Source organism: Lonchura striata, chromosome 4A, assembly GCF_050655825.1.
Source record: "Lonchura striata isolate lonStrDom1 chromosome 4A, ASM5065582v1, whole genome shotgun sequence".
In the NCBI taxonomy this organism is placed as follows: domain Eukaryota; kingdom Metazoa; phylum Chordata; class Aves; order Passeriformes; family Estrildidae; genus Lonchura; species Lonchura striata.
The window spans coordinates 15,590,927-15,614,813 of NC_140742.1; the positions used below are offsets into that span (position 1 = coordinate 15,590,927).

Below are 23,887 nucleotides of genomic sequence, written 5' to 3' on the forward strand. Positions count from 1 at the left end.
GGGGGTCCTGGTGCTCTGTGCTGGGCCAAGTGCTCCCCAGCCCCTGCCCTGGCTCTCTGCCCGCTGGCCTGGGACCTGTTCCAGAGGATAAAATATGGCCTCGGTGCTGCTAATTGGAGCTCTTCCCCTCCACTTCCTCCTCTCCCGCTCCGGCCCCGGCTCCGCAGGGTCAATAAGTGATCCACATTAGACAGAGTCTCTGTGGATTCCATGTGGCTCCGGCAGCAGCCAGGGCTCTCCAGGGCAGGAGGAGGGGGCTGCATCCTCAGGGAGAATCCTCCAGATGCCCCAGGGTGGGAGACAAATGCTTCAGAATCTCCTCCATCCAAATCTTCTCCCACTACATGGTTCTGCTGCCTTTCCTCGTGTCCCTGGGGTCCCCCTGCACCTTCTCCATCTCCCCCCCTGCCTCAGCCCTGCTCTCCCCCCATCCCCTCCCCTCGGCTGGCCACAGGCAGACAGCTGCTATCGATTTTCCTGGGTCAGCAAAACCCAGCCGTGGGGGGAGCTGGGCAGTGGTGACACGAGGATGGCAGTGCTGGCACTCCAAGGGTCCTGAGGGAGCTGTCAGGAGAGCTGGCCACATCCCCAGGTCCCCACCAGCACTGCATCCTGTTTCCTGCAGGACACAGGTGCCTCTTCCCTTCCTGTGCCCAGGGATGGTGAAATCCAGTGGTGGGGAAATGGAGCTCCTGCAAAGGATCGCTCTGGAAGTGGGGGAGCAGGAAAACTTCAGCCTTGCTTTGAGCATGAAGAGTCCTTTGCTTCCTCCAAACAGACCCCAGTGGATCAAGGCGTGGTGTCCCCAAGGAGTCTGGGATTTTCTCAAGCCTTTTCCTAGCTGAAATCCCACTGTCCCCCAAATTGCCTGGGACACCATCAGTGGGAGAGGAGCTACATCCAACACTGAGACTGGATCCTTGCCCTCTTTCCAGCCTCCTAGAATGATTCCAGGTGAAGATGCTTTGGATCATGGTGTCTTGGGAAGCAGTGGTGGCTGGGGGGACACTGATGTCACCCCTCCATCTCTAACAGAGCCCTCATACCTGTCTTGGAAGATGATTTTCCTGGGAAGCATGAGCTGGATGTGTGAGACCCTGGAGCATGGGATCACCATGGCTTGACTCTCCCCTCTCATCCAGATCCATCTGGAGGCAACAGGGAATCCTCTGTCCCTCTGGAGAGAGAATCAGATCCCCCCCTCTGCCCTGGCTGGAGACCCTCACCCTCCAAGGCACTGGCAGCTCCTTCCATGCTTCAGGCATCTTCATGCAATGGGTGGAAATTCCTGGGGGATTTGGGGGCTTCCAGGCACCCACGTGGAGGTGGGAGATGTTGGGGAACAGAGAGGGATGAGGTGTCAGGGGGTCCTGGCCATGGGCCAGAGTCTCCGTGTCAGCAGAGGAAATGGTGAGCAGGTGACAGAAGGTCAGAAAAGTTTTTGCCTGGCTCAAAAGCCTGAGGCAGGAGGGTCCGAGATAACCACGGTTATTTAATTTATTTTTTCTAAATAAAAAAAAGGAAGGAAGTTAATAAATAATGTAAAGTGGAGAATGCATTAATGAAAGGGAGAGCGAGGCAAAGAGAGGGAGAGAGAGGAAGGGACAGGGCAGAGTGAGAGCTCAGGGAGTGGTGGGGAGATATTCCTGCCGGTATCGATTGGATATGATTACATTAGAGCTATCAAATATTCATACTACATTCCACAAGAGGTCATTGTGTGTGTTTTTCCAATTTAGCTCTGCCTCGCTGCAGGCAGCAGGCTCCGGGTGGGAAGAGGCTGCGAGCACGGCTCCAGCCCCCAGGCCTGGGGCTGCCAGGGATGCCGTGGCACAGGGATGTCACCCCTGCAGGGACAGGGGGCTGGGCTGGCTGGGAGGGTGTGCTGAGCTGGCTGCTGGCCTTGAGGCTCTTTCACAGAGCCCCTGAGGGCTGAGGATCGTGTGTGGATACAGAAAACGGGGACAGGCGTGTCCCGCCTCTGGCACCTCTCTCCTCCTTGGCAACCACTTCTGCTCCCTCCCAAGCCGGATCAGGGCCCGTGGTCACTATTTACTGGCTGCTCCAGGCTGTTCCTTCTTCTTAATGGAGCATTTGAGCTGGGATGTCACTTTGCCAGCCAGGAAGGTCAGCCCAGGCCATGGAGCCAGGCGGGAGGGGGATGATGAGCTGCCGTGTGGATGTGGGCAGGGGTGTGTGGCAGGTCCCTCTCTCCTTGCCTCCATCCATCCTTCCAGGCTGATGTGCCACCAGGATCCTCCCCAGGGGGACAGCCACGAGGGACAAGGGCCATCAGCATCACTGCTCCCGAATCAAGGGCACAGCCGTGCTGTGTCCCGGGTGCCAACCTGCTCTGTCACCCTGAGGAGGCGGCTGGGGACCTGCTGCCCGACTTTACTTCCACACGAGGCACTTCCCTTGTCCGTGCCTCAGTTTCCCTGTTTGTCCACGTTCTTGCAGCACCACCAGGGCACCGCTGCCGTCCCCGCAACCCCTGGCCCTGGCAGCCCCTCCGAGCCCCCCGGCCTCCGCCCGCCGCGGCCCCGGGCGCTGGGAGCCAGCGCTGCCTTCTCTCCTTACATTAATAAAAATTTTACAGCACGGTGGCAGGAAATGCATTTTCAGTTCATCTGCTGCAGCTATTAGATTACCAGGAAATGGCTGGCTGGCCGGCGGCCAGGGGTCCGGAGGGCTGCGGAGCAGGGGAAGGCGAGCGGAGCGCCGGGACGAGCCGGTGGCACTGCTCCCCATCCTCCTGGATGTTCCCGTGCTGTGCCAGGCTGTGCCCACCCGCTCTGCCCGGGGCATGGATGTGATGCTCCCTGGGCATTCTCTGAGCTGGTGGGGGTGGATCTGGTCCCTGCTGCTTTGGGAAATGGGATGAGCACGGGAGGTGTTTCCTGCTTAATCTGCTCCAGCCTGAGACCAGCAGAGCCCAGCTGGTCACAGCCTTTGCTGAGGCTATGCTGTGCTGAGTTGCAGGGAGAAGAGGAGGATTTGGGATTGGGACCACATAGAGGTGGGGGATTTGAGGCTGGAACCAAGGGGAGATGAGAGATTTGAGGTTTGGACCAGGGAAAGTTGAGAGATTTGGGACTGAGACCAGGGAGAGATGAAATATTTTGTTTGGACCTGAGAGGGTGAAAGATTTAGGACTGGGACCAGGGAGAGGTGGGAGATTTGAGGCTGTGACAGGGAGGATGCATTCACTGAGTGCAGCAGGTCACTGCAGAGGTTGGTTATTCCAAGCTGTGAGATTTTTGAAACACCAGGCTGGGCTGGTGTCAAGCAGAGTCTGGGAAAGACTTAAATGTGTGTAGTCTGTAACAGAGCTGGGAGTGGGGGGTGGGTGCTGGCTATAAATACCTGTACCTGCCTCAGAGGTGGCAGTGCTAATGAAGGGAGGGAATTGTGAGCTCCCTCAGGGAGCCCCTCAGTGGCTGCAGTGGCTCTGTGGGGCCTGGGGAGGGAAAGACAGAGGGGACAGGGTTTTAGGGACCTGGTTTTTAGGCTAGGCAGGGTTTTCAGGAGAACCCCCTTAGACATGACTGTGGCCAAGTGCTGGAGCTGCTCTCTACAGGTGGGACAATTTCATGCTGGGGCTCCCTGAGACCAACCCAATCATGAGTCCAGGGATCCTTTCCACGATCCTGGGATCATCTCTACATGATCATCAGGCACCAAGCATCTTCCCTGGGGCAGTGGATGGTCCTTCCCTGGAACATCCTGGGCTCCAGAGGGATGCTCCAGGCTCCAGAGAGATGCTCCAGGCTCCAGAGGGATGCTCCAGGCTCCAGAGGGATGCTCCAGGTTCCACAGGGATGCTCCAGGCTGCACAGGGATGCTCCAGGCTCTAGAGGGATGCTCCTTGCCAGTGCCTGGCAGCATCTCATGGGCCTCAAGCCTTCTCTGCCTGCCCGGCTTCCCAGAGCCCCGAGCTAGGTGCAGGATCTGCTTTTGGGAGGGAGGTGACCCTAGCCCTGCCACGGTGACAGCTCCATCTCCACTCTGGTACCAGAGACGGGACTGGAGGAAAGAGGACACCTGGTAAATGAACAGTGGAGAAAGGGGAAGGCAAGGAATGGTGGAAAGGAACGGAGCAAGGAAGAGAGCAAAGTGTGGGGCTAAGGGCAGGTCTGAGCCTCACCGACGTTTATTAAAGTTTGAAAGAACAGCAACTGTGGTTTGTGTGGAGGGGACCGGCTATTTTTAGCCATGGGTAGGATGTCAGCTCTGAAAATAGCCTGCTACCAGATCCTAATGAAATCCTCTCTTTGGCTCTCACACGGAGCAAATTTGGAGGGGGAGGATCGCTGTCACACCCGCAGCCGAGGAGCTCCTGACATTCACGATGACTCGCCTGGTTTTCTCTTATTTATTTATTTATTTATTTATTTTCCTTCCCCCTCCGGTTTCTCCTATTCTTTGCCGGCTCTGCCTTACGCCGAGCAGAGGAGTCACCAGCCAAAAAAGTGACTGCGGGGGCGGTGCTGCTTAGCTACGGCCAAATCCCAGCAGCATGTGACCAGCTTGGCAATTTAATACGGAGCCCTGCTCCCCGGCACACGCGCGCTCGAGTTAAAGTGACATTGAAACCGGGACTCGAAGTGCTGAAGGCACGGAATTTGGGGAGAGCTGCCTCCCCCCAGCCCCTCCCATCCATCCCTGGCGTGTGGGAACGGGAAGGGTGGTGCCCAGGTGAGGGAGGATGCTCGGGATAGGTGTGCGGGCTTGGGAGGGAGCAGGGATTGGGAGAGCTGCAGGTGGATGGATCAGCTGGTCCGGGGAGAGCTGAGCAGCCTGGAGCACCAGCAGGAGGGATCCTGGTGTACGTGGGAGACTTGGTGCATGTGGGATACCTGGCAGATATGGGATACCTGCTACTTATTTCAGACATGTAGGGTACCTAGTACATGTGGGATACCTGGAGTATCTGGGATACCTGGTACATATGGGATACCTGGTACACATGGGATATTTGGGACATGTAGGGTACCTAGTACATGTGGGATCCCTGGTGGAAGTGAGATACCCGGTGCATTTGGGACATTTGGCACATGTGGATCCCTGGTGGAAGTGAGATACCCGGTGCATTTGGGACATTTGGCACATGTGGATCCCTGGTGGAAGTGAGATACCCGGTGCATTTGGGACATTTGGCACATGTGGATCCCTGGTGTACATGGGATACCTTGTGCATGTGGTACATGTAGTGGAGTTCAGTCTGGGGAGTCTGAAGAAGACTTGGAACTATGGGTGGTGGCTGCTTCCAGCAATGATCAGGGACCTCCTGAGAAGCATCGTGGGGAGCACAGGGCAGAGAATCCAGGGAAAGAGAGGACCCTGAGGGCCTGGGGACAAAAAAGACACGATGGGAGCATCACGTCCCCATCAGGGCAGGGGTGAAGGTGCCACAAAGGCACAGGCTGGGTGAGAAACGTGTCTTGCAGGCAAGGTGTGACTTGGCAAAGGAACCAGTGCTCCAAGGGCTTTCTGGGGACATTTATGGCGTGGAGAGTGCAAATCTTTTGTCACTTGATTCCCCCCAACAGGAATGTAGCAGTGAGTTTGGGCAGGATCCAGCTCCGGAGCTGTACCACAGGCACAACAGTGTCTGGACACTTCTCAGGGAGCTAGACGATGGAGTTAACAATTTCCCAGCAAGGAAATGCCTGTTTTGCACATCCCTTTGTATCCCAGTGTCTCCTCAGCCACCCTGCTCAGGTTCTCCAGGAGCTCAGGTCAGGACCTCGCCTTTGGAGCCAGCACTGCTGGAGTCACATCTGCACTCTCTGTTGGGAGGGGGATGTGGCTTCGGGCAGGGTCCTCATCAGGACAAACGTGTTCTGTAGAAGAAGAGCTGCTGTGGAAGCGTGGGGAGCCCACGGATCATGCAACCACGGAATGATTTAGGTTGGCAGGCACATTAAAGATCTTCTAATTTCCATCCCCTGCAGGGACACCTTCCCCTACCCCAGGGTACTCCAAGCCCCATCCGAGCTGCACAGGGACAGCCAACACTCGGTGCTCGCTGTGCACAGCGGCACCTGGGCAGCCATGCCAGGGAGGTCACTGCCCTGTCCCACTGTCCCCTTCAGTGGGGTGAGGTGCCAGGTCCCTGCTCACTCCGGGCGCTGGGGAGCCCCTGGAGACGCGGCTCCTGCTCGGCGCGGGCCGGAACCATCTGCATCAATGAGTCAGCAGGACCCACTTAACACTTCCCCGGCAGAATCTGCTCCTCTCTCCCGACAGAATGGGCAGCTCTGGCAGGCTCTGGCAGCGTGTTACAATCTCAGCTCATTAAGGGACGCATCCTGAGCACTTTATTGATGTTTTATGCTGCCTGGCTCCATCTTCAGAGGGAAACTCTCATTGCAGTCAATGACTACACCTCCGGCTGCTGCAGGCTGAGCTCGGAGCTCCGGATCTGGCTCCCACAGAGGCAGGCTCAGCTCCCATGGATACACTGCAAACCGTGGGGTTTGACCCCAAAGTGGGCAAGAAACATCTCAGGGCCAGCATCCCTCTTTTCTTTGCAGGGACTAGGGAACACTCAAAAGAAGAGCACAAGGAAGGGGTTGTTTTTTCCTTGCTTATCCCTCTTTCTGTGAGAAGGAGCTGCATGACAGGGAAGGGAAATGATGTTTCCTCTCCCCCAGCACTGCCATCTGCTCAGCCGAAGCCCAGCCGGGTGGGTGTACCTGGCCTCCTCCTCTCCCAGCGTGCTGGGAGCCACATGTCCCCACCTCGGGAGAATCACAGCCCTTTGATAAGTTCCCCAGTGCTGGCTGTTGCTTCTGAAAAGCTCGTGGCACTGTCTGGCTTCAAGTGGCTTTTACATAATACAGACTGTCAGGCTAGATGAGCATCATGGTCCCTTCTGGCCCTAAAATCTGTGAATCTCCAAATTAGAGGGCATCAGCACCTCCTTGTTTCTGGCTGATTGAATCAGGGGAATTGTGTGTTCTCTTTCTCCTCTCTCTTTTTTTCCTCCCTCCCCTGCATCATCTCTAACTGGAGGTGAATTACCCTCCCCCTGAGCCCAAGCCTGGCAAAGAGCAGCCTCAGAGACCAGGCAGCTTCAGCCCTGCTCTGGGATATCCTGCTCTCCTGCCCACTCCAGGGCTGATTCCTGGGGGTGAATTGTCTGACTGTGGGCACAGCCAGGCCTGGAGCTGGTCAGGCTCAGGGGCAGTTGGAAAATCTGTGTGGAAAATGGTGCTGAGCTCTCTTGATTGTCTTAAAATCCCAGCTAAGTTCTCCAGGCTTCAGACTGAGCTCCTTGGGATTTGTGACCAAGGTGTGGATGTCGAGAAACACTTTTTTTGGGAAGGGAAATGAAAGTGAGTGACTCCCTGTGTTTTTGGGGGTATTTGGGATGTGTAGGGGGAATGGGAAGAGCGAAGCAGGGAGAAATTGCAGATGATCTATGAGGGTTGGTGGGGATGGGGGTTCTCCAAATGCAGAGGTCTGCAACAGGAGCTGGAGCCCTGCTCTGAAAACTCTGGGATGTCCACCTCGATGTCGGTGTCTCGGTGCTCTCAGCTGCCCAGGCAGGACTGAGAGCCTGAAACACAAATGGGACACCCAGGAGCTGCTTCTCCCCATCCCTCCAGGCAGGACCCCAGAGTTGTTAAAGGTGGTGGATTTCCACTGGGATGAGGAGTGGGACCAATCCAGAGGTGAGCTGAGGAGCTGGGCTGGGGTGCAGGCAGGGGCTGGGCAGGGTGTGGGGCGCAGTGGGGGCTGTGGGAAGGGTGCTCAGCCCCTGCTCCCACACACCTCACCCAGGGAGAGGTGGCCAGAAACCAGCAGAAGTCTTGCACCTTGGCTCATCAGGAAGAACCACATCTCTCTCCCAAACAGCCAAAACCCCTCCTAAGGAGGGGGGCTCCATCCCAGACCCTTCCTTTGGGGGAGGCTCTAAACTTTCCTGCTTTGCAAACGCACTCAGGTTCCCAGCCCTCCTCTCCAGCGGTGCTGTGGTCAATAACTCACCGGGAGGCTGCTATTCTCCCAGCGCTTCCCACCCTCCCACTCCTCCCGGGAGCTCTGCATTCATGCCTTTTTGGCCCTCCCTCGGCAGCGAGTGAGGAATAAAGCGGCGCCGGCTGAGCACGACGCAGGCTGCGCTGGGATGCTGTGAGCCTGCGAGGGAAGCCTGAATCACCGGCACCTCAAGGTGGGAGTGAGAGATTTGGGCTGGGAGAAAGGGAGGACATCACACGTGCTCCTGGGAGTCAGGTGCTCTCAGCCAGTTGGTTGGGAATTGGGCAACTCGGGTCCTTTCTGTGCTTGTAAAGACTGAGAACTGAGAGCGATGGGGAGGAGAGGAGGGGCCGGTGGGAGCGAAGAGGGATTCAGCCTGAAGGCTCCGAGCTGGAGCCGAGGCTGAGGGATGCTGGCAGGGACTCGTTCTTCTTGGAGAAACTCCTGGAGGAGCGTCCCTGGTGGGATCGCATGGAGATGGAGAAACCCTCAGCCTAGAAATGCCTAAAAATGAGGCTGCAAAGGCTCAGCTGGGCACCGTGTGGGAGAGTGGAGTCACTGCCCCCAGCTGGGGGGATTCCAGTGCTTCTGCTGGCATCAGCTGCCAGGGAGCCCCTGAGCTCTGTGGGATCATCCCAGTTTGTCCCCATCTGTTACAGCCACAAGCAGCAGAGCTGGATTTATCACTCTTATTCCAGGTCCTTCTCTTCCCCGTCCCCATCCTGCTCTCACACACCCAGACCCTGGGTTTGCCATCCAGCCTGGGGACCTGCCCACCCCGAGGGGGTCCCACACTGCTGGACACCTGGCTGGGGGGGCTGAGGGCTTGGTGGTTTCAACTTGACATGTCTTAGACAGATTCTGAGCCCTCCCCGAGCTGGGGCTGTCGCTTTGCTCACCTGGTGAGCACTCCCAGGAAGAAGGGGTGACCACTCTGGAACTGTCGAGGGGAATGGACGGGGTGGGGGCTCTGCTGGGGTCCACAAGTGACATCCAGTGTCATCAGGGTGGCCCTGTGTCTTTGGGACTGTCAAGCCAGGTCTGAGAGGTGTCACAGGGACCCCTGGCGCTCCTGAGCCACAGGCAGGAAAGAAGGAAGGACAGAGCATTCAGAGACTTGGGAAAACCTCTGGGATGGAAGATCCAGGTCCTGCTTGGACCTTGACTCCAAGCTTTTTGTTCCTGGGAGAGTGGGATGTGTGTGGGCTGGTTGTGTGGGTCTCAGTATGGAAAAGCTGCTTTCGAGCCTCTCTGCCGAGTGTGTCTCTGCCGGGGCTAATTCAGGTGTGGGTTCGGAGTTTTGGGAAGTGCTGGAGCTGGATGGCACCTGGGCTGTCCCGGGTGCCTCCTGGGAAGAGGTGAGCTGGGAGAAGGTTGGACTCGATGACCTTAGAGGTCTTTTCCCACCTTCTCCATGATTCTATGAGGTGACTGAGCCCGTTTCACGGCGATTTATGGATCAAACCCGAGCTGATGGATCTTGAGTCGCTGCCGGCCCCTTTGCAACCCAACCCGACAGGATCTGCCCACAGTGTCACACTGACCCCGACCCATCCCGTGACCCTGCTGTGTCCCCGGAGGGGCTGTCCCGGTGGGCGCAGGGGAACACCGGCCCGGGGTGCGGGAGGGCACCCCGGGAGCGCAGGCAGGGACACGGAGCCCGGGGCAGACGGAAACGTTTAAATAGCGGCAGAGCATCCCGCGGCGGGGCTGGGCGGCAGCGGCGCCTGGGGAGCGCTGCGGGGCTCTGCGGAGCCGCTAATGGGCCGAGTCCATTTCAGCGGGATGACGCCACTTGGGTAAAGCGTTAAGAGCTCCGGGAAGGCAGCGCAGAGCGAGGGGGAGCGCGATGCTCCCGGGCAGCGCCAGGTCCCTCCCTCCTCCCTCCATCCCTCCTCCTCCTCCTCCTCCCTCCGCCCAGCCTCCCGTTCCCACCGAGCGCGGGCCCCCCCGCCGCTCCCGCTGCCCGCGGCGCGGGGCTCGCTGCGGGGCCGGGGCTGCCCCGCCGCCCGCCCCGGGGCTGCCCCCGCCGCGCTCGGGCTCCGCGGGCGGATGGACCGGCGGCGGCTGCGGGGTGAGTCCGCCCGGCGCGGACACGCGTGGGCTGCGGGACGGCGGGGGGACACTCGTGGGCCGAGCGGGCGGGGGTCCTGGGCACTCGTGGGCCGTTCCTGAAGGGACGCGGATCCCTGGATGCGCACGGGCTGTGCGAGGAAGCTGCGGTTCCGTGCGGTGGGGGCTGGGGTCCTGCACACGCGTGGGGTGCGCGCGGTGGGGCTGGGGCCGCGTGTGGGTCCGAGTCCCGCGTGGGCTGTCCTGCGAGTTGTCTCGCACACGAGCGGGCTGCGGGCGCGGCGGTGGCCGGGAGTCCCGGGGACACGGGGGCTGCGTGTGCGTGGAGGGGCTGCGGGACCGCGCCGGGTCCGAGCCCCGCGTGGGCTGCGCGCTAAGTGGGTCCGGGGGCTCACCTCCCCCCAGCACCCCGCTCCGCCCCGAGCACCCAGGCAAGGCGAGGGGGTCCCTTTTCTCCCACCTGGCGCCCTGAGCCGCTTGCCCCCGGCTCGCAGCCACCTCCAGCCTGTAAATCATTTGCTTTTACGATCCCTCCTCTGGCCCATTATCGCACGAACTTTATATGTTTGAGGCTGGTGGTGGCCATAAAGCTGGCCCGGGTTCCGGGGCTGGCATGCCCGCCTGGCAGGCAGGGTGTGAGGAGGAGGAGGAGGAGGCTGAGGGGACGCTGCCCCAAGTCCCCCAGGCGGGCAGGTAGGCAGGGAGAGGTGCAGCAGAGCGCTGGGGATGCTCAGCTCAGTGGGGCTGGGATATGGACTGACTGTAGACCTGGAATCAGGCTGGAGCAGGGAGGGCTGGGAGGGACTGGGGGGCACTGGGCTATTCCGGAGTGCGGGAGGAGGAAGAAGTGGGGTCCCAACTCCAGTCATTTAGTCCCTCTGTGGGACCTACAGATGTTCTCTTCAGCTCCCCTTGGTTCCCACAGGGATGTTTACATGCCCCCCAGCCAGTGAGTCTAGGTCCTTGTCTGATCCCTGCACCTTGGAATCACGGCTCTGGGGGCATTTGGGACGTGGTCCAGTGCTGTGGGGGCTCCCAAGATCTGTCTTTCTCAAGATGCTGTGTCTGAGCTCTGCCCCCAGATCTGGACTGTCTGGCACAGCTGATAGCCAGCTCCTCTCTGGCTGTGTCCCCCGGGCTTGCTTCCTCCTCATGTTGTCCCTCCTGCCCAGCCTGGCTCAGGGGTCTCCTCAAGCCTCTTGAGCTCCAGGTGTTCAGAGGATTTGGGTTTCCTATGTTGGGCCAGCCCCTTGGCTGCCCTTTATCTGTGAGCCCCATTGGCTCTGTGGCTGCAGGACCCTTTGTAGGGTCTCTCCCTTTGGTGCTCTCCATGGTTTGAGCCCCCCAGGACCCTCACAGTGGTCATCTCTCTGACCAAGTCTGAAAGAGCAAATACTGAGCCCAGGTGAGTGGGGATGGACACCCAGGTGTGAGCAGCTGCTCCCAGGTGGAACCAGCATCATTCCCTGAATGATCCCCTCCCGACAGGATCTGGGTCATGAGGGATGTGGGAATGTACCGAGGCTGCTCCCTTCTCCCCTCTGAAAGTCCCAGCTGCAGGCTGAGATGGGCCCTCCCTCTTCAGGGGGTGCTGAGGCTCCACGTCCTCAGCCTGTGCTTCAGTCAGACCCTCCCAGGTGAGGAGCTCGGTGGCAGCAGGTGACAGCCATGAGAGTTTTGCCCCTGGCCTGTTCCTATCTCACGAACCTTCCCTGGGTCAGCTGTGCCCTCCTAATTCCCCTTGGTGCTGCTGTGAAAGAAAAGGGTCCCCAAATCACCTGTGGGTGTCCTGGGTGAGTGACTCCTCACTGTCTGCATCTTCCCACATGGGAAATTGCATGGAGGAGGGAAAACCCCAAATCTGAGCAGATCAGTTGCCTTTTCTTTCCAGAGAGGGGGATGGGAGAGACGAGATCTTGCTTGAACAGTCAAAGTAAGTTGCCTTTGCTTTTCCCTGCTCCTCAAGGTCAGCCTAGCTAATGAAAATCAATCTTCCCTCTGCCTCTCTCTGCTGCATGAGCAGATTCTACCTGTGGCCCCTTCACCTACTTGAAAGCGGTGGCCGCCCGGTTCTGCTTCCTCCTGGAACGGCGTCTTCCTGCGGGCCCGGGCACAGCCACAATACCCGTGGCACGGAGGGATCACTCCTGTGATCTGCCTTCTCCATCCCGGGGAAGCCGGCTGTGCACGGGAAGCACGTATCCCACACGGAGACCTGGGCTGGGAGTGGTGGGGGAAGCTCGTGGCTGGGGCTCTGGCATGCAGTGAGTGATGTCCATCCTCCGGGCACTCCTGGGCAGCTCCGTGTGCAGGTGCCGGAGCGGGAGCTTTGTGTCTCCATCCCTCCTGGGGCCGGGAGCTGTCCCGTGGCTCCCGTGCCCGCTGCTCCCTCTCCTCTCCTCTCCCAGCCCACCGAGGGCTCTCCCCGGTGAGGTCTGGAGATGAGGGTTTGGAGATGGAGCTGCTGCCATGGGGTCAAGCTTGCCAGGAAGGGGAGTGGTGGCACATGGAGTCCCCCGTGCCCTGTCCCACGGCCCTCAGCGGTGCTGATGCTCCTGGGCACGGCAGGCTCTGCTGCCAGCACTGCCACCTGGGGAGGGCCACGTCCTGAAAACAGCAGCAAAGGGCACAGCAGGCTGTGTGAGGGGCATGACAGGGCTTGCCTGTGCCAAGGCTGCCTTCCCTCATGTCTGTGCCAGGTTTGAAGGGAAACCTGCCCTTCCCAATTCTCCTGATAGGGGTAAATTGGCTCCTGGGCTGGGGATGGGGTAGTGAGATACTGCAGTCTGCCTGGACTTGGAGTCTGTGGTATAGTCCTGTCCTTAGCCAAATGTAGGGCTTATTAGTTGCAATGTCATCCCTGAAGTGTTAAAAAAAGTGTGGATGTTTGTCTTGAGGACATGGTTCAGTGGTGAACGTGGTGGTGCTGGTGGTGCTGGGTTGATGGTTGGAGTTGCTGATCTTAGAGGGCTTTTCCACCTTCAGTGATTCAGATTTGTCACTGCTGCTGCCTAGAGTTAGAGAAGCTGTGTTCAGATTCCCCATCCCAGTGCTCCCAGTGTGTGCAGGGAATGGGAGCAGGAGGCTGCTCAGGGAGTGCTGGGAACATCCAAAGCAGAGAGAGCCCCTGCTCTGAGGGAGCTGCCGTTCCCAGCTCTGTCATGCCTCTGGATCAGTCACTGCTTCCCATTTCCCCTCCTCCAGAGAGGGCCAGCACGTGTCCCTGGGGAAGGGGAAGGAGGTGCTGGTGAGGGGTGGGAAATCCTGTGGAAGGACATGAGAGGCTCAAAAACATTGAGAGAGGCTGTGCCCACCGGGGTCGAGGGACAGATCCGACAGCCCTTCCCTTGGGATGTGTCCAGCCTAAGTGTTCCCAGGCACAAAACTTCTGCGGGGTCTGATTGCTGGAAACCTTTCATTTTGAGTTCTCCAGCCAGCCTTTGTGTCCTGCTTTTGCTCTAGTGGAAGATGTCCCTGCCCGTGGCAGGGGGCTGGAATGAGACAAGTTTTAAGGTCCCGTGCATCCCAAAGCAGCCTGTGATTCAATGAATTGGATGGACGTAACAGGGATGTTTTCTTTCTTCCTGCCCCATCCTTTAGGATTTTTAGATGTGCCCTGATGCCGCAGGGTCTCCTGGCTCCTGGAAATGCAGCTCTCTTCCAGCGTGGCTGAACTCAGCTGTGACGAGACCATGGACCCACCCGCCGAGGACTTCCAGCAGGTCCTGTCCATCGACCAAATCCGCTCCATCCGTGCCAGCAACAACTACGTGGAGAGGCCGGCGGCGTGCTTCCAGCAAGCCCGCTCCAACCCCTCGCTGTCGCAGCCCCCGCACAAGCAGGAGTGGTCCCAGGACCGCCTGGCCTCTTCCACCTTCCAGGACCTGCACCGCAGCCACAGCCAGCAGCACCAGGTGCCACCTGTGCAGCCGCACCTGAGCCACTCGAGCACGGCCAGCTCGGTGTCGCAGAGCACCACGGCCTCCGAGCAGCGCCTGCTGAGCAGCCTGACGCCGTCGCACTCCGGGCACTCGCTGGTGCGGACGCAGCCCCGCGGGGCTGAGCTGAAGGCGGAGGAGTCCCCGCGGAAGGGCGCGGAGCAGCCGGTGGCGCACGGGCACCTGCTGCTGTGCGAGGCGTGCGGGCGCTGCCGCTGCCCGCGCTGCACGGCCGCCCGCAGCCTGCCCTCCTGCTGGCTCTGCAACCAGCGCTGCCTCTGCTCCGCCGAGAGCCTCCTCGACTACGGGACCTGCCTCTGCTGCGTCAAGGGGCTCTTCTACCACTGCTCCACCGACGACGAGGACACCTGCGCCGATGACCCCTGCTCCTGCGGGCCGGGCTCCTGCTGCGCCCGCTGGGCTGCCATGAGCGTCCTGTCCCTCCTCTTGCCCTGCCTCTGCTGCTACTTTCCCACCCTGGGGTGCCTCAAACTTTGCCAGCGGGGTTACGACGGCCTGAAACGCCCCGGCTGCCGCTGCCAGAGCCACACCAACACGGTCTGCAGAAAGATCTCCTCGGCCAGCGGCACGCCCTTCCCCAAAACGCTGGACAAGCCGGTATGACCCTCCCGAGGAGGAGAAGCGGGCTTTGTTCCTCTTCCTCCCCCTCCTCCTCCTCTTCTCTCCTCCATCCCCATCGTCCCTCGGCTCCCTCTGCTCTGCAGTGCCCTCCCCTCCCCACCATCTCCTTGCAGGATTGAGACGGGTGACCTGGGGGTCCTCCAGGCTTTGGGATGCCAGGGGAGCTGGCGCTGAGCTGGGGGATACCAGTGGTTTTGCACATGCAGGAGAGGGACAGGAGAGGCAGAGCAAGCTGAGGGTGCCCTCCCTGGCTATGTCCAACAGGGAAAGGTGACCCAGAAGGTCCTTAGGGCTCTGTCCCCATGGCAAGGGTACCTGAGGCCTCTTGGGTTTCTGCTCTCTGTAGTTTTAGGAGCTGCTCCACAGTGTGGTCCTTATCCGTGAAGGAGGAGACAGGTCAGTGTGTCCCTGTGCCAGAGCCCCTCGGGAGCCAGACCCCTCCTCTCACGCTTTCTCCCTCTCCTGCACTTTCCGTGGGTGGCCTTTCTCCCCTCAGGTGGCCACCGGTCCCTTTCCCCAAGGGGCTGGGGTGCCAAGGGGTCTCACCAGTGGCAGTGGCTTCCCTCTGGGCTTGGAAGCCACTGGGAGAAGCGAGCGAGCTCCAAAATGAGGTGGCACCGTGTTTTTCTATCTCAAAGAGGAAGAGAAGGTGTGGGAAGCTTTAGAAACCTTCTGGCAGGGGAAGGAGCTATCGGAGGCAGCCCAGCCCACTCCCTCCTGCCCGACTGCAGCAAGGGAAAGGTCCCCTCTGGGATTTGGCTGAGAACAAGGAGCTGCTTGGAAATTGCCATTCATTTCTCCAGGCCTTGGAGGGCTGCCTGAGGTGGGAGCTGCCGCCTGGCTCCATCCCACTACCCAGCAGATGCCACAGGCACCAGCTCCGTGCTCGAACCCCGATCTGGTACCTTCCACCAGCACTGAATTCACTTTAAAAAAACATGGCAAAGCCAACTGTGAGCAGCCACCACTCCGGGGACTCCCCAGCGGGGGCTTCTGTCACCTTGCCTTGGGCTGGAGGACACGGAGAGCAGAAGGGGTGTTGAAACTGGGGACCCCGACCTTCCATCCCTGCCGAGTTTCCTTGAGTCCTTGCCTTGCTGAGGGGGTTCTGCCGCTCACTGACAGCCGGGAACGGGGCTGGAGCCAGCCCTGGAGCCAGCCCCAGGGCCAGGCCATCTGCAGAGCAGACGGACGCTGCAATCCGGGTCAGGGCTCTGCGTTTCCTGCTGGGAGGATAATAACCCCAGCTGGCTGCTGTGGCTGGGGGACTCCTGGTGGTCCTGGGCTCAGCCCCATGTCTGTGTAGTGCTAGTGGGTTGTGACCCCGCTGGCATCATTTGATGATGGTGATGATGAGGAGTTTGGAGCCGGGATGGCATCCTGGAGCTCGGCTCTGCCTGCCCGTGCCCCTTCCCCGGAGTGTGTGCACGAGAGGAGGGAATGGTGCTCCTGGAGGAATATATGCAACACATCCCTTGGCTTCTCCAAGACCCAGCTCCCAGGGCCCGTCTGTCGCCTCCTCCCAGCCGCCTCTTTCCGTAGAGTTCTGTGGATCTATTTTTGTAGATATAAATATAACGTTAGGATGGGTAGGTCTATTACTAATAATATTCATGATACTGCTGTGAACGGTGCCAGGTACAAGGTTTGGCTTCCTGGTGCACTTGCACAGGCTGGAAAAGATGATTTCCCAGTCAGTTTATTGCTAATCCCAGACCAATTGTTCCCAGGTTGTTGGGAGTGGGGGAAATGGAGGTGTATGGATTGTCTGGGGGTCTGCTCTGCAGGGAGGGTGGGATTCAGTGCTGGCTGAGAGGAGAGGCAGAAGTGGAATCTCATTGTGGGACTCCTCTTTCCATCCATTCGCTTTCTAAAAATCGTGGTGGATCCAAGCTCCCTCTGTTGTGGGGAAAAGTGGTTCCAGGGAGTGATTCATCCCACTTGGAAGCATTATTTGTTAAATCCTGTGCTGGCTGTGCCCTGCTCCCCTGACTCAATGGCACCCAAACATTGAACTCCAGGCTCCATGGGCAAGGGGGGATGAATCCCATGTTTATCCTGGAGAATGTTATGGACATGAGTGAAGTCCTCTCCCTGATTTCACCCAGAGCCCGAGGCGGGGTGTGGAAGGATCTGTGGGTATCTCAGGATGATGCTCTGGGATGCAGAGGGGTCTCCTGGCATTAGGAAAGGACAGAGCCCCATCTGTGCATAGTCCATCCCTGAGGCCAGCCTGGACTCTGGAATCATTTGGATTTTAAAGCCATGAGCTTCTCAGAGGATGCCCTGTAGGTGTGTGAACTCCTCTAAGATCATTCCTGTGGCAGCAAATATAAAATGCATTCCAAACACATTTATCTTTATGCCAATAATTGCTTGGCTCCCTACTTCCAAGTGATGTTGTGGGGAGACACTTCCTCCCAGAGTCTCCTTCCTTTGGAAGGCTCAGTTCACTCTTCTATTGGTGCTGATTAAACTCCTTCTTCATAAAAACCAGAGAGCATTTTTAGGGAGAAAAGGTCCCTTTTTCCCTGTGGATTGGAGGAACTGTCTCCCTTGAATGAGAATGAGAAACAGTTCATTGAAACTTTTTAAAGAAACTAATGAACAGAATTTTCCAACTTGCTCTACTTTGATTTTTTTTTTTCCTCCTCCATTTTAAACGGAACCCACTTGTAAATTTAGTTACCACCTCTGTATCTTTGCAATTCATTGCTTCCTCTCCTGATGGTGGAATGACTCAACATGTGAAGCTTCATCATTTTCACGGCCTCCCAAGTCATGCGAGCGCGGGGTGACCTCCCCCAGGTGCTGGAGCTGGGGGATGAGGAGCAGGCTGCCCATGGCTCAGCTCCCCAGAGCCAGCTCTGCTTGGCACGGCAGCAGCAGCACGGTTACCTCCAGGAACTGGGGGGAGGCCAGGACTGCCAGGAGCCTCCACCTAATGGGCTTTTTCTGGGTCAGTGCAGGAGCTCCCTTCCTACCAGGGAATGGTGCCACAGCCTGCTGAGGGCTGAGGAGCACGGCCGTGGCTCTGGAATGTCTCCTCTCCATGAAATGACAAATCTGGGGGATCGTTTCACGAAATACTGGATATGTAGAAGGGGAGGGATTTAAAAGCTGTGGACATGCTTTAGTGGTGGCTCAGCAGTACTGGCTTAATGTTTGGACTCCGTGGTCTTAGAGGGCTTTTCCAGCAGGATTGATTCCATGATTCTAGGAAAGGGAGAGGATGAGAGCCCCAGCTGGCACCGAGGCTGTGGGACCAGAACAGGGCTTTGTTTTCACCGAGGGCAGACACGAAAGCCACGTCCAGGACCTGAGGGGGCTCGAGGAGTTCAGCCTGTTGGTCTGTGCCCTGCTCATGGGGGCAGATGGCTTCACCTGGAATTCCTGCTGCCCACTCCAGCTGGGGGTCCTCAGCACATTTCCCCTCTTTGCTCTCAGCAGGCAGGAGAGGTTGGGAAGCACCAAAAGCTCTCCAAGGAGAAGCACCCAAAGCTCTCCAAGGAGAAGCACCCAAAGCTCCGGTTCATGGAGCTCATCCATGGTGGAGAAGGCTGTAGGCAGCCTCAGATGCTTTCCCCGAGCTTTTCCCAATCTCCTCTGACCAGATCCATCCTGCCCCGTCCCCAGCTCGGCTGCCAGGCTGTTTGGTTTGCCCAGAGAGGGCCCCAGTTCTGGCTGGGGTTGGGAGCCCCTTTCCTGCCCCACCCTCCGTGAGTCAGATCCCATCTGCTCGGGGCGTTTGTCTGGCCTGTCCCAGCAGTTGGGCTTTCTCATTGTCCTGATGTGTCTTTTTTAGTTTTCTTCTGGTAGCATCACATGTGGAGCCCTCTGCTCTCCCACGGGGATGGATCCGCATTGGAGGGAGCGTTCCTGGACTGCCATCTTCCCTTTGCCAGGGAACGTGCAGGGCTGGGGGCAGATTGGAGCAGGGACAGAGATTCAGGTGCCAAAGGAGCAGGAAGCAGGAGCTGCTGAGCAGGACCTGAGCTCCCCCTGCTCTGCTCCCTATCCAGAGCTTCCTTTTCCCACCCAGCAGTCCAAAGCTCCGTCCACGCAAGCACCTCTGATGTTCTTTGCTTCCTCCAAAGCTTCCCTTGGTCCCACTCCCCTTTTTCCCCACTGACAAATCAGTCTCAGCACTGGTGGGGAGGGATCGTGGGGACCAGGCTGGAGTGCCCCTCCCATCCCACCCCCACCACTCCTGCTGGAAGGGCCAAAGAGGTCCTCGGGCTGTTGTCCACTCATCCTTGAGAAACATCAGTGCCTCAAAGAGCAGGGGGAAGCTCTTTGTGACTCACAGATTCCCATGAAATCCCACTGAGTTCACTCCTGCCCATCCCCAGGGGTGAGCACCGATGGAGGGAGGACAAACCATTGACCAAAAGATGCCAAAGCCTGGAATCAGAGATTAGGAATGGCTCTGAAGTGTGGTAGAGAGGGATGAGCTAGGTTTGAGGGGAGCTGCTGTGGGAATGGCACAGGGAAGGAGCCCACTGTGCCCTAAACTCCTTCCCAGCACTGCTGCTGTCGCTCTTTCCTGGGCTGTTCAGAGGCTGGAGAAATCTGGGAGTGCTCAGACACTGGGAGGCCAAATGCTTGTGATAGGGATGTGATAAGGGCTGACCCCCACCCCAAAACTCACTCTTGCTCTTTAGCAGGATCCAGTTCTCCAGGCTCCTCCAAGGAACCCGTGGAGCCCATGGGATGCTCACTGAGCCAGGTGGCCCAACCTGGGAGCTGGGACCTCGTGGGCTCAGTTGGCTTTGGGTATTTCCCCATGAGCACCAGAATCTCTCCCCAACCCTCCTGGAGTCGCCCTGGGAGTGGAGCTGGGATCTGTTCTCCTGCCTGGGGTGATGTTGCAGAAGTATCTCCTGAGGCCACGATCCCGGGGTTCCTCGGAGGAGCACTGCAGGCACGAGGGGTTTTGGATGATGGGAAGGGGTCGCAGCCCTCCAGGACAGCGGGAATGTGTGAGGGTGGCTCTGGGTCCCTCTCCTCCTGTGCCCAAAGAGCTTCATCACGAGCAGGACCAATCCCACCCCAGAGCTGGGCCTGGGAGAGGAGGTCCCACATCTCTGTGCCAAGGTCACCACAAGTCCCAAGCTCGGCCCGTCCCCACCTTGCCCCTTTCCCCCTTTCCATTGGGATGCTCTCCTGGGCAGCAGCTCCTCATCCTCCTCCTCCCCTGGTGTCCTCAGCCCAAAGCTCTCCTCGGAAAATCCCCCTGGACTCCACAGGACAGGCCCAGGATCCCAAGGCTCCCATCCCGAGTTTCTGGGTACAAAGCCCTTCTGTACAGCCTGTAAAGACCCCTCCCCAGCTCTCTCCATTCCAGTTCCTTTCTTTAAGGTATAATATATGTTTATAACCTGATGGCTGTTTTTTTGACAATACTCTTGTACCTTTTAAGGGGAAAAAAATTAAAAACCAAAGTATTTATTTGAAAAGTTTATTTTAAAGATAAGAAAAAAAAAACCTATTTATTTTACTGCACCCTCTTCTGTTTGGTTTTCTTCTCTTGCAAAGCTGATAACTGTTACAGAACCACTGCTGAGGTGAAAGAAGTGATTCTATGGGTGGCTTCACAAGCCCACTTAGAGCAACTATTCAATAAAAATATATATTAATTTTGAACATGATCTTGTTCTTGTCTCCATGGCGGCCGGGGCATGGCTCAGGCTTTTCTTGGGGTGTGGGATGGCTGGGCAGGGCCTGAGAACTTGGAGGATTATCCTGGCCTCCATGAGGTCTCCCCTGAGAGTTTCTGATGCTCAAACCTCCATAATTCAGTGTGGGCTTCCCTGCTGCAGCTGCCCCAGATCCCCGAGGAAGGGCTGGCTCAGGCAGCAAAGCGCAGGAGCGAAGATGGGGAGATGTAGGTAAGAAACTCCTGAGTGCTTGGGAGCTTTCAGTCACCCCACAGAGATCCCAACGTGCTCCCAAAGTCTCTCCCACTGCCTGAGGAGAGGGGGTGATGCCACAGGACCGTGGGTGTCTTCTGCAGGTGGAGCTGCAGCTGCCACCTGGCTCCTTCCCCAGCAGCTGCTGAAGGCACCTTGGAGGTGGGTTCGGCCCAGACCAGGAGGAATTCGGGCCACACCCCAGCAGTTCCTGGGCCAGGCTGGTGCCTCTTCTCCCTGTGCACATCCCAGAGCTGGGTCCCAAAGCCCTGCCCATCAGAGTGCAGACATCCTCATCCTGAGGGGCTCTCTGCTCACCAGGAGCTCCTCTCTCACACAGCTGGTGGAGCTTTCTCCCAGCACCTGCAGAGCACCAGGTACTTGCACACAGATTTGGTGGCTGATCAATCCCATGGCTGGTGGCACTCCCCTTATTCCTCTTTCATTTGTTGGCCCTTGGTTTGGGCTGAACATGTTTCCCCTCCCTGCAAGAGTCCTTCCTTTCCTAGCAGGGTTTCCCTAGGCCAGACGTGTGCTGAAGAGCCTTCCTGACCCCTGTGCTGAATTAACACCACGCACCCTCCACATCCCTCACCATAAACCCTTTTCCCAGGCTCCCTGTTTCTCCCTGTCTGTGGCATTGCTGGTATCGGAGCCTCCTTTCCAAAATCTGTTCAATGCCTCATCCCCAGCATCCAGGATCTGCCTGAGGGTTCTGGAGCACAGATGTGAGTCCAATCCCTGCTGTGACTCACTCTTCCCCTGCTTTTCAAACAAAAGATGGCTCTGGGCCATTTGTCACCCGTTGGCTCCTTTCAGTGCCAAAGTCCCTCTTCCTTTGGACAGAGCCAAGCACTTTCATTCCCAGATGTGCAGCTTTGTGTTAACTGTTAGAGCCCTATCGGTGCCTGCAGTGCCACCTTCCCAAGCCTTCCCTGTCCTCATGCCACCAAATCCCCTGGCATCTCTGGGTCTCTCTCCTGTGGTCCCATGGAGGAAGGCTCAGGAGCTGAACGGCAACGTGAGACAGTGACCTACACACCATGGCAATCTGAAACAGATGTTCATTGCCCACTTGAACATTTTCCTTCTGTGTGAGGGAAGCCATAATGGTCCCAGGAATGACAAAAAAACCTGCAAAAATTGGGTTTTTCTTAAGATTAAGGTGATTATTTGAACTGCACAGTCATTTTCTGTTTTGCCTCCATGTGAGGATAAGGAGAGACTCCCCAGGCTCGAACACCCCATGGCACCTACCCCACGTGAACTGGGGCTCTGAGCCACCCAGAGGGTTTAACCTGGAGTAAAACCCCAGCTGCTCCTGGCTGACAGAGGTTGTTCAGAGCTGAAATGTCCTGTTCTGTCCTGTCCCAGGACCAGCACAGCCCCAGCCAGCTCAGCTCCATGAAACCCTTCTCAGACACGGACCCCGTGCATTCCAGAAGTGAACTTCCACCTTCCTGGTGTTGAAATCTTCCCTTGCCCGAGCAAGCGAAGTCAGGCCAAGCTCAGATCCCCCTGAGGACACCCAGGTGTGATCCAGCCCCTTGCCTGGTGGAGCATCCCTGCATCCCGGGAAGGTGCCTGGCGGGCTCGGGAGAGCCAGGGAAGGTGTTTGCAGTCAGAGCTTGGCTGTCTAGACAGGAGGGAGAGAGGAGCCCTCAGAAGGAGTCATTCATCTCTTCCTAAGATGGCTAAATAGGTCAGATGACTCATGCCCTGAAAGTGCCGATTTCTCTGCGCTGACTACAAAGAGGGAAGGAGCTCCCGCGGTCCCCCCGCGCTGCAGACACCGAGGGGAGCGGATCCGAGCCTGCCTCGTGGATGTCCCCTGGGTCAGCAGGGAATTCAGCCTCGCCGGGCACCCTCAGTGCTGCTTCCTCAGGGATGCTGATGAGGAGATGGAGCATTAATTAAACACGGGTGGGGTTGGACTCGTGCTGAAGGTGATGCCTGTAGGAATCCGGGTGTGCAGAGCTGGGTGGGGCCGGGCAGAGGGTCCAGTCCAGTTCCCTGCTGCCACCCTCGGCTGTAGGGAACAGGGAACAGGAGCTCAGGCTGAAGGGATTTGCACAGTGGCTTCTCCACCATCAGAAACCCTTTCCTGCCCAGCCATGGTCATGCTCTGGGTAGAGCTGAGGGCATCTCTCCTCTCACATCTCTGGCCTCACAAAGCCAAGGCTGCTCTGGGCAGAGACAAGAGGCCATTCTTATGTTGCCCCACCACTGTTCAGAGCTGCTCAGTGAGGTTTAGGAATCCCTGGATGCATCACAAGGTTGAGGGGGCAGCTCCGAGGGCAGCCAGGAGCCTTTGGAATATCCCCCACAAGAAATGGCCCCCTCAGAAGGGTGATCTGTGCTGTGATTGCAGCCCTGGGGAAGTGGGGGATTTGCTCCCCGCAGAAAGGAGGGTCTCCATGACCCCAGTGTGTACAAAAAGGACAATTTGCACCCTCAAAAAAACCAAAACACCTGTGGGGTTTCAACACTGCCTGGGTATCACAGAGCCACACTCTGGCCCTGCAAAACATCACGAGATTGGCTTAAAAATCAAGATGCAGCTCACAGCAGATTCTTGTTTTTCGCTGCTGCTTTTGGAGGCTGACTGAGTCATGCTCACAAGCCTCCTTTGCCAGACAGGGGCTGGCAGCTCGCTGGGGCCGTGGGGCGAGCGTGGGATCCTCCCGTGGGCCCGGAGCGGGGCCGGGCTGGCAGCCGGGCTCGGGAACAACCTGGGCACCCCTGGCACACACCAGGTGTGCACAAAATAGCCAAGGATCCTAAACTGGGGATGGTGCCCAGCACCCAGCAGGGATGGCAGGTCCATCTTCTCACTGGCAGGCTCCTTCCTCCGCCACCTCACTTTGGCCTCGGCAGCTGCCGGTGCCCCGAAGCACGGGGCTGAGGGGCATCCTGGGGTCCTGCCGAGTCCCGGCCCCTGGGCAGCAGCTGCAGAGCGTTGCAAAGCTCTCCTCTGCTGTCTGAAGCAGGAATGTTTTCCCCTGGCTCGAGGCCCCCTCACCAGGGTGTTCCCTGGCCTCCTTCCTCTCCGTGTTCTGCTCCTTGGTTGTGCCTGAGGTTCCGCATATTTCTTCGAGGCACATCTAGAACAAAACTGTTTTCCTGATGTGGAACTCCAAATCCTCCTGGGAAGCTTCTAAAGGATGTATTTCCTGTATCCACTTCCCCTGTGCCTTGCTGCTCTCCATGAGGACATTTGCATGGTACAGTAGGATCTTAGTCTTTTGATGTGCAATTATCATCTGCAGAAATGACTAATCAATTAAGGACAGTCACTCCCAGCCTTTCTATTTATTTCTTTCTCATTGAAAC

The 23,887-nt window shown here is 57.9% G+C and overlaps 1 protein-coding gene across 4 annotated transcripts; it reads left to right on the forward strand.

The window, feature by feature from the left end:
* Positions 1–4,413: 4,413 nt before the first annotated feature.
* On the forward strand, positions 4,414–20,288 carry SPRY3 (sprouty RTK signaling antagonist 3). 4 transcript variants are annotated; one of them, XM_085570815.1, is made up of 2 exons: positions 4,414–4,698; positions 13,663–20,288. In XM_085570815.1, exon 2 carries the CDS (start codon positions 13,710–13,712, stop codon positions 14,622–14,624), a length of 915 nt encoding a protein of 304 aa, XP_085426941.1. In that variant the 5' UTR covers positions 4,414–4,698; positions 13,663–13,709; the 3' UTR covers positions 14,625–20,288. The 4 variants fall into 4 exon arrangements, with proteins under 4 accessions (XP_085426941.1, XP_021399905.2, XP_021399906.2 ...); XM_021544230.3 differs by lacking the exon at positions 4,414–4,698 and adding an exon at positions 8,031–8,182; XM_021544231.3 differs by lacking the exon at positions 4,414–4,698 and adding an exon at positions 9,689–9,788.
* Positions 20,289–23,887: the final 3,599 nt, after the last annotated feature.

Coding starts and splice junctions, on each gene's coding strand:
- SPRY3 (XM_085570815.1), top strand. CDS start 13,710: ATGCAGCTCTCTTCCAGCGTGGCTGAACTCAGCTGTGACGAGACCATG.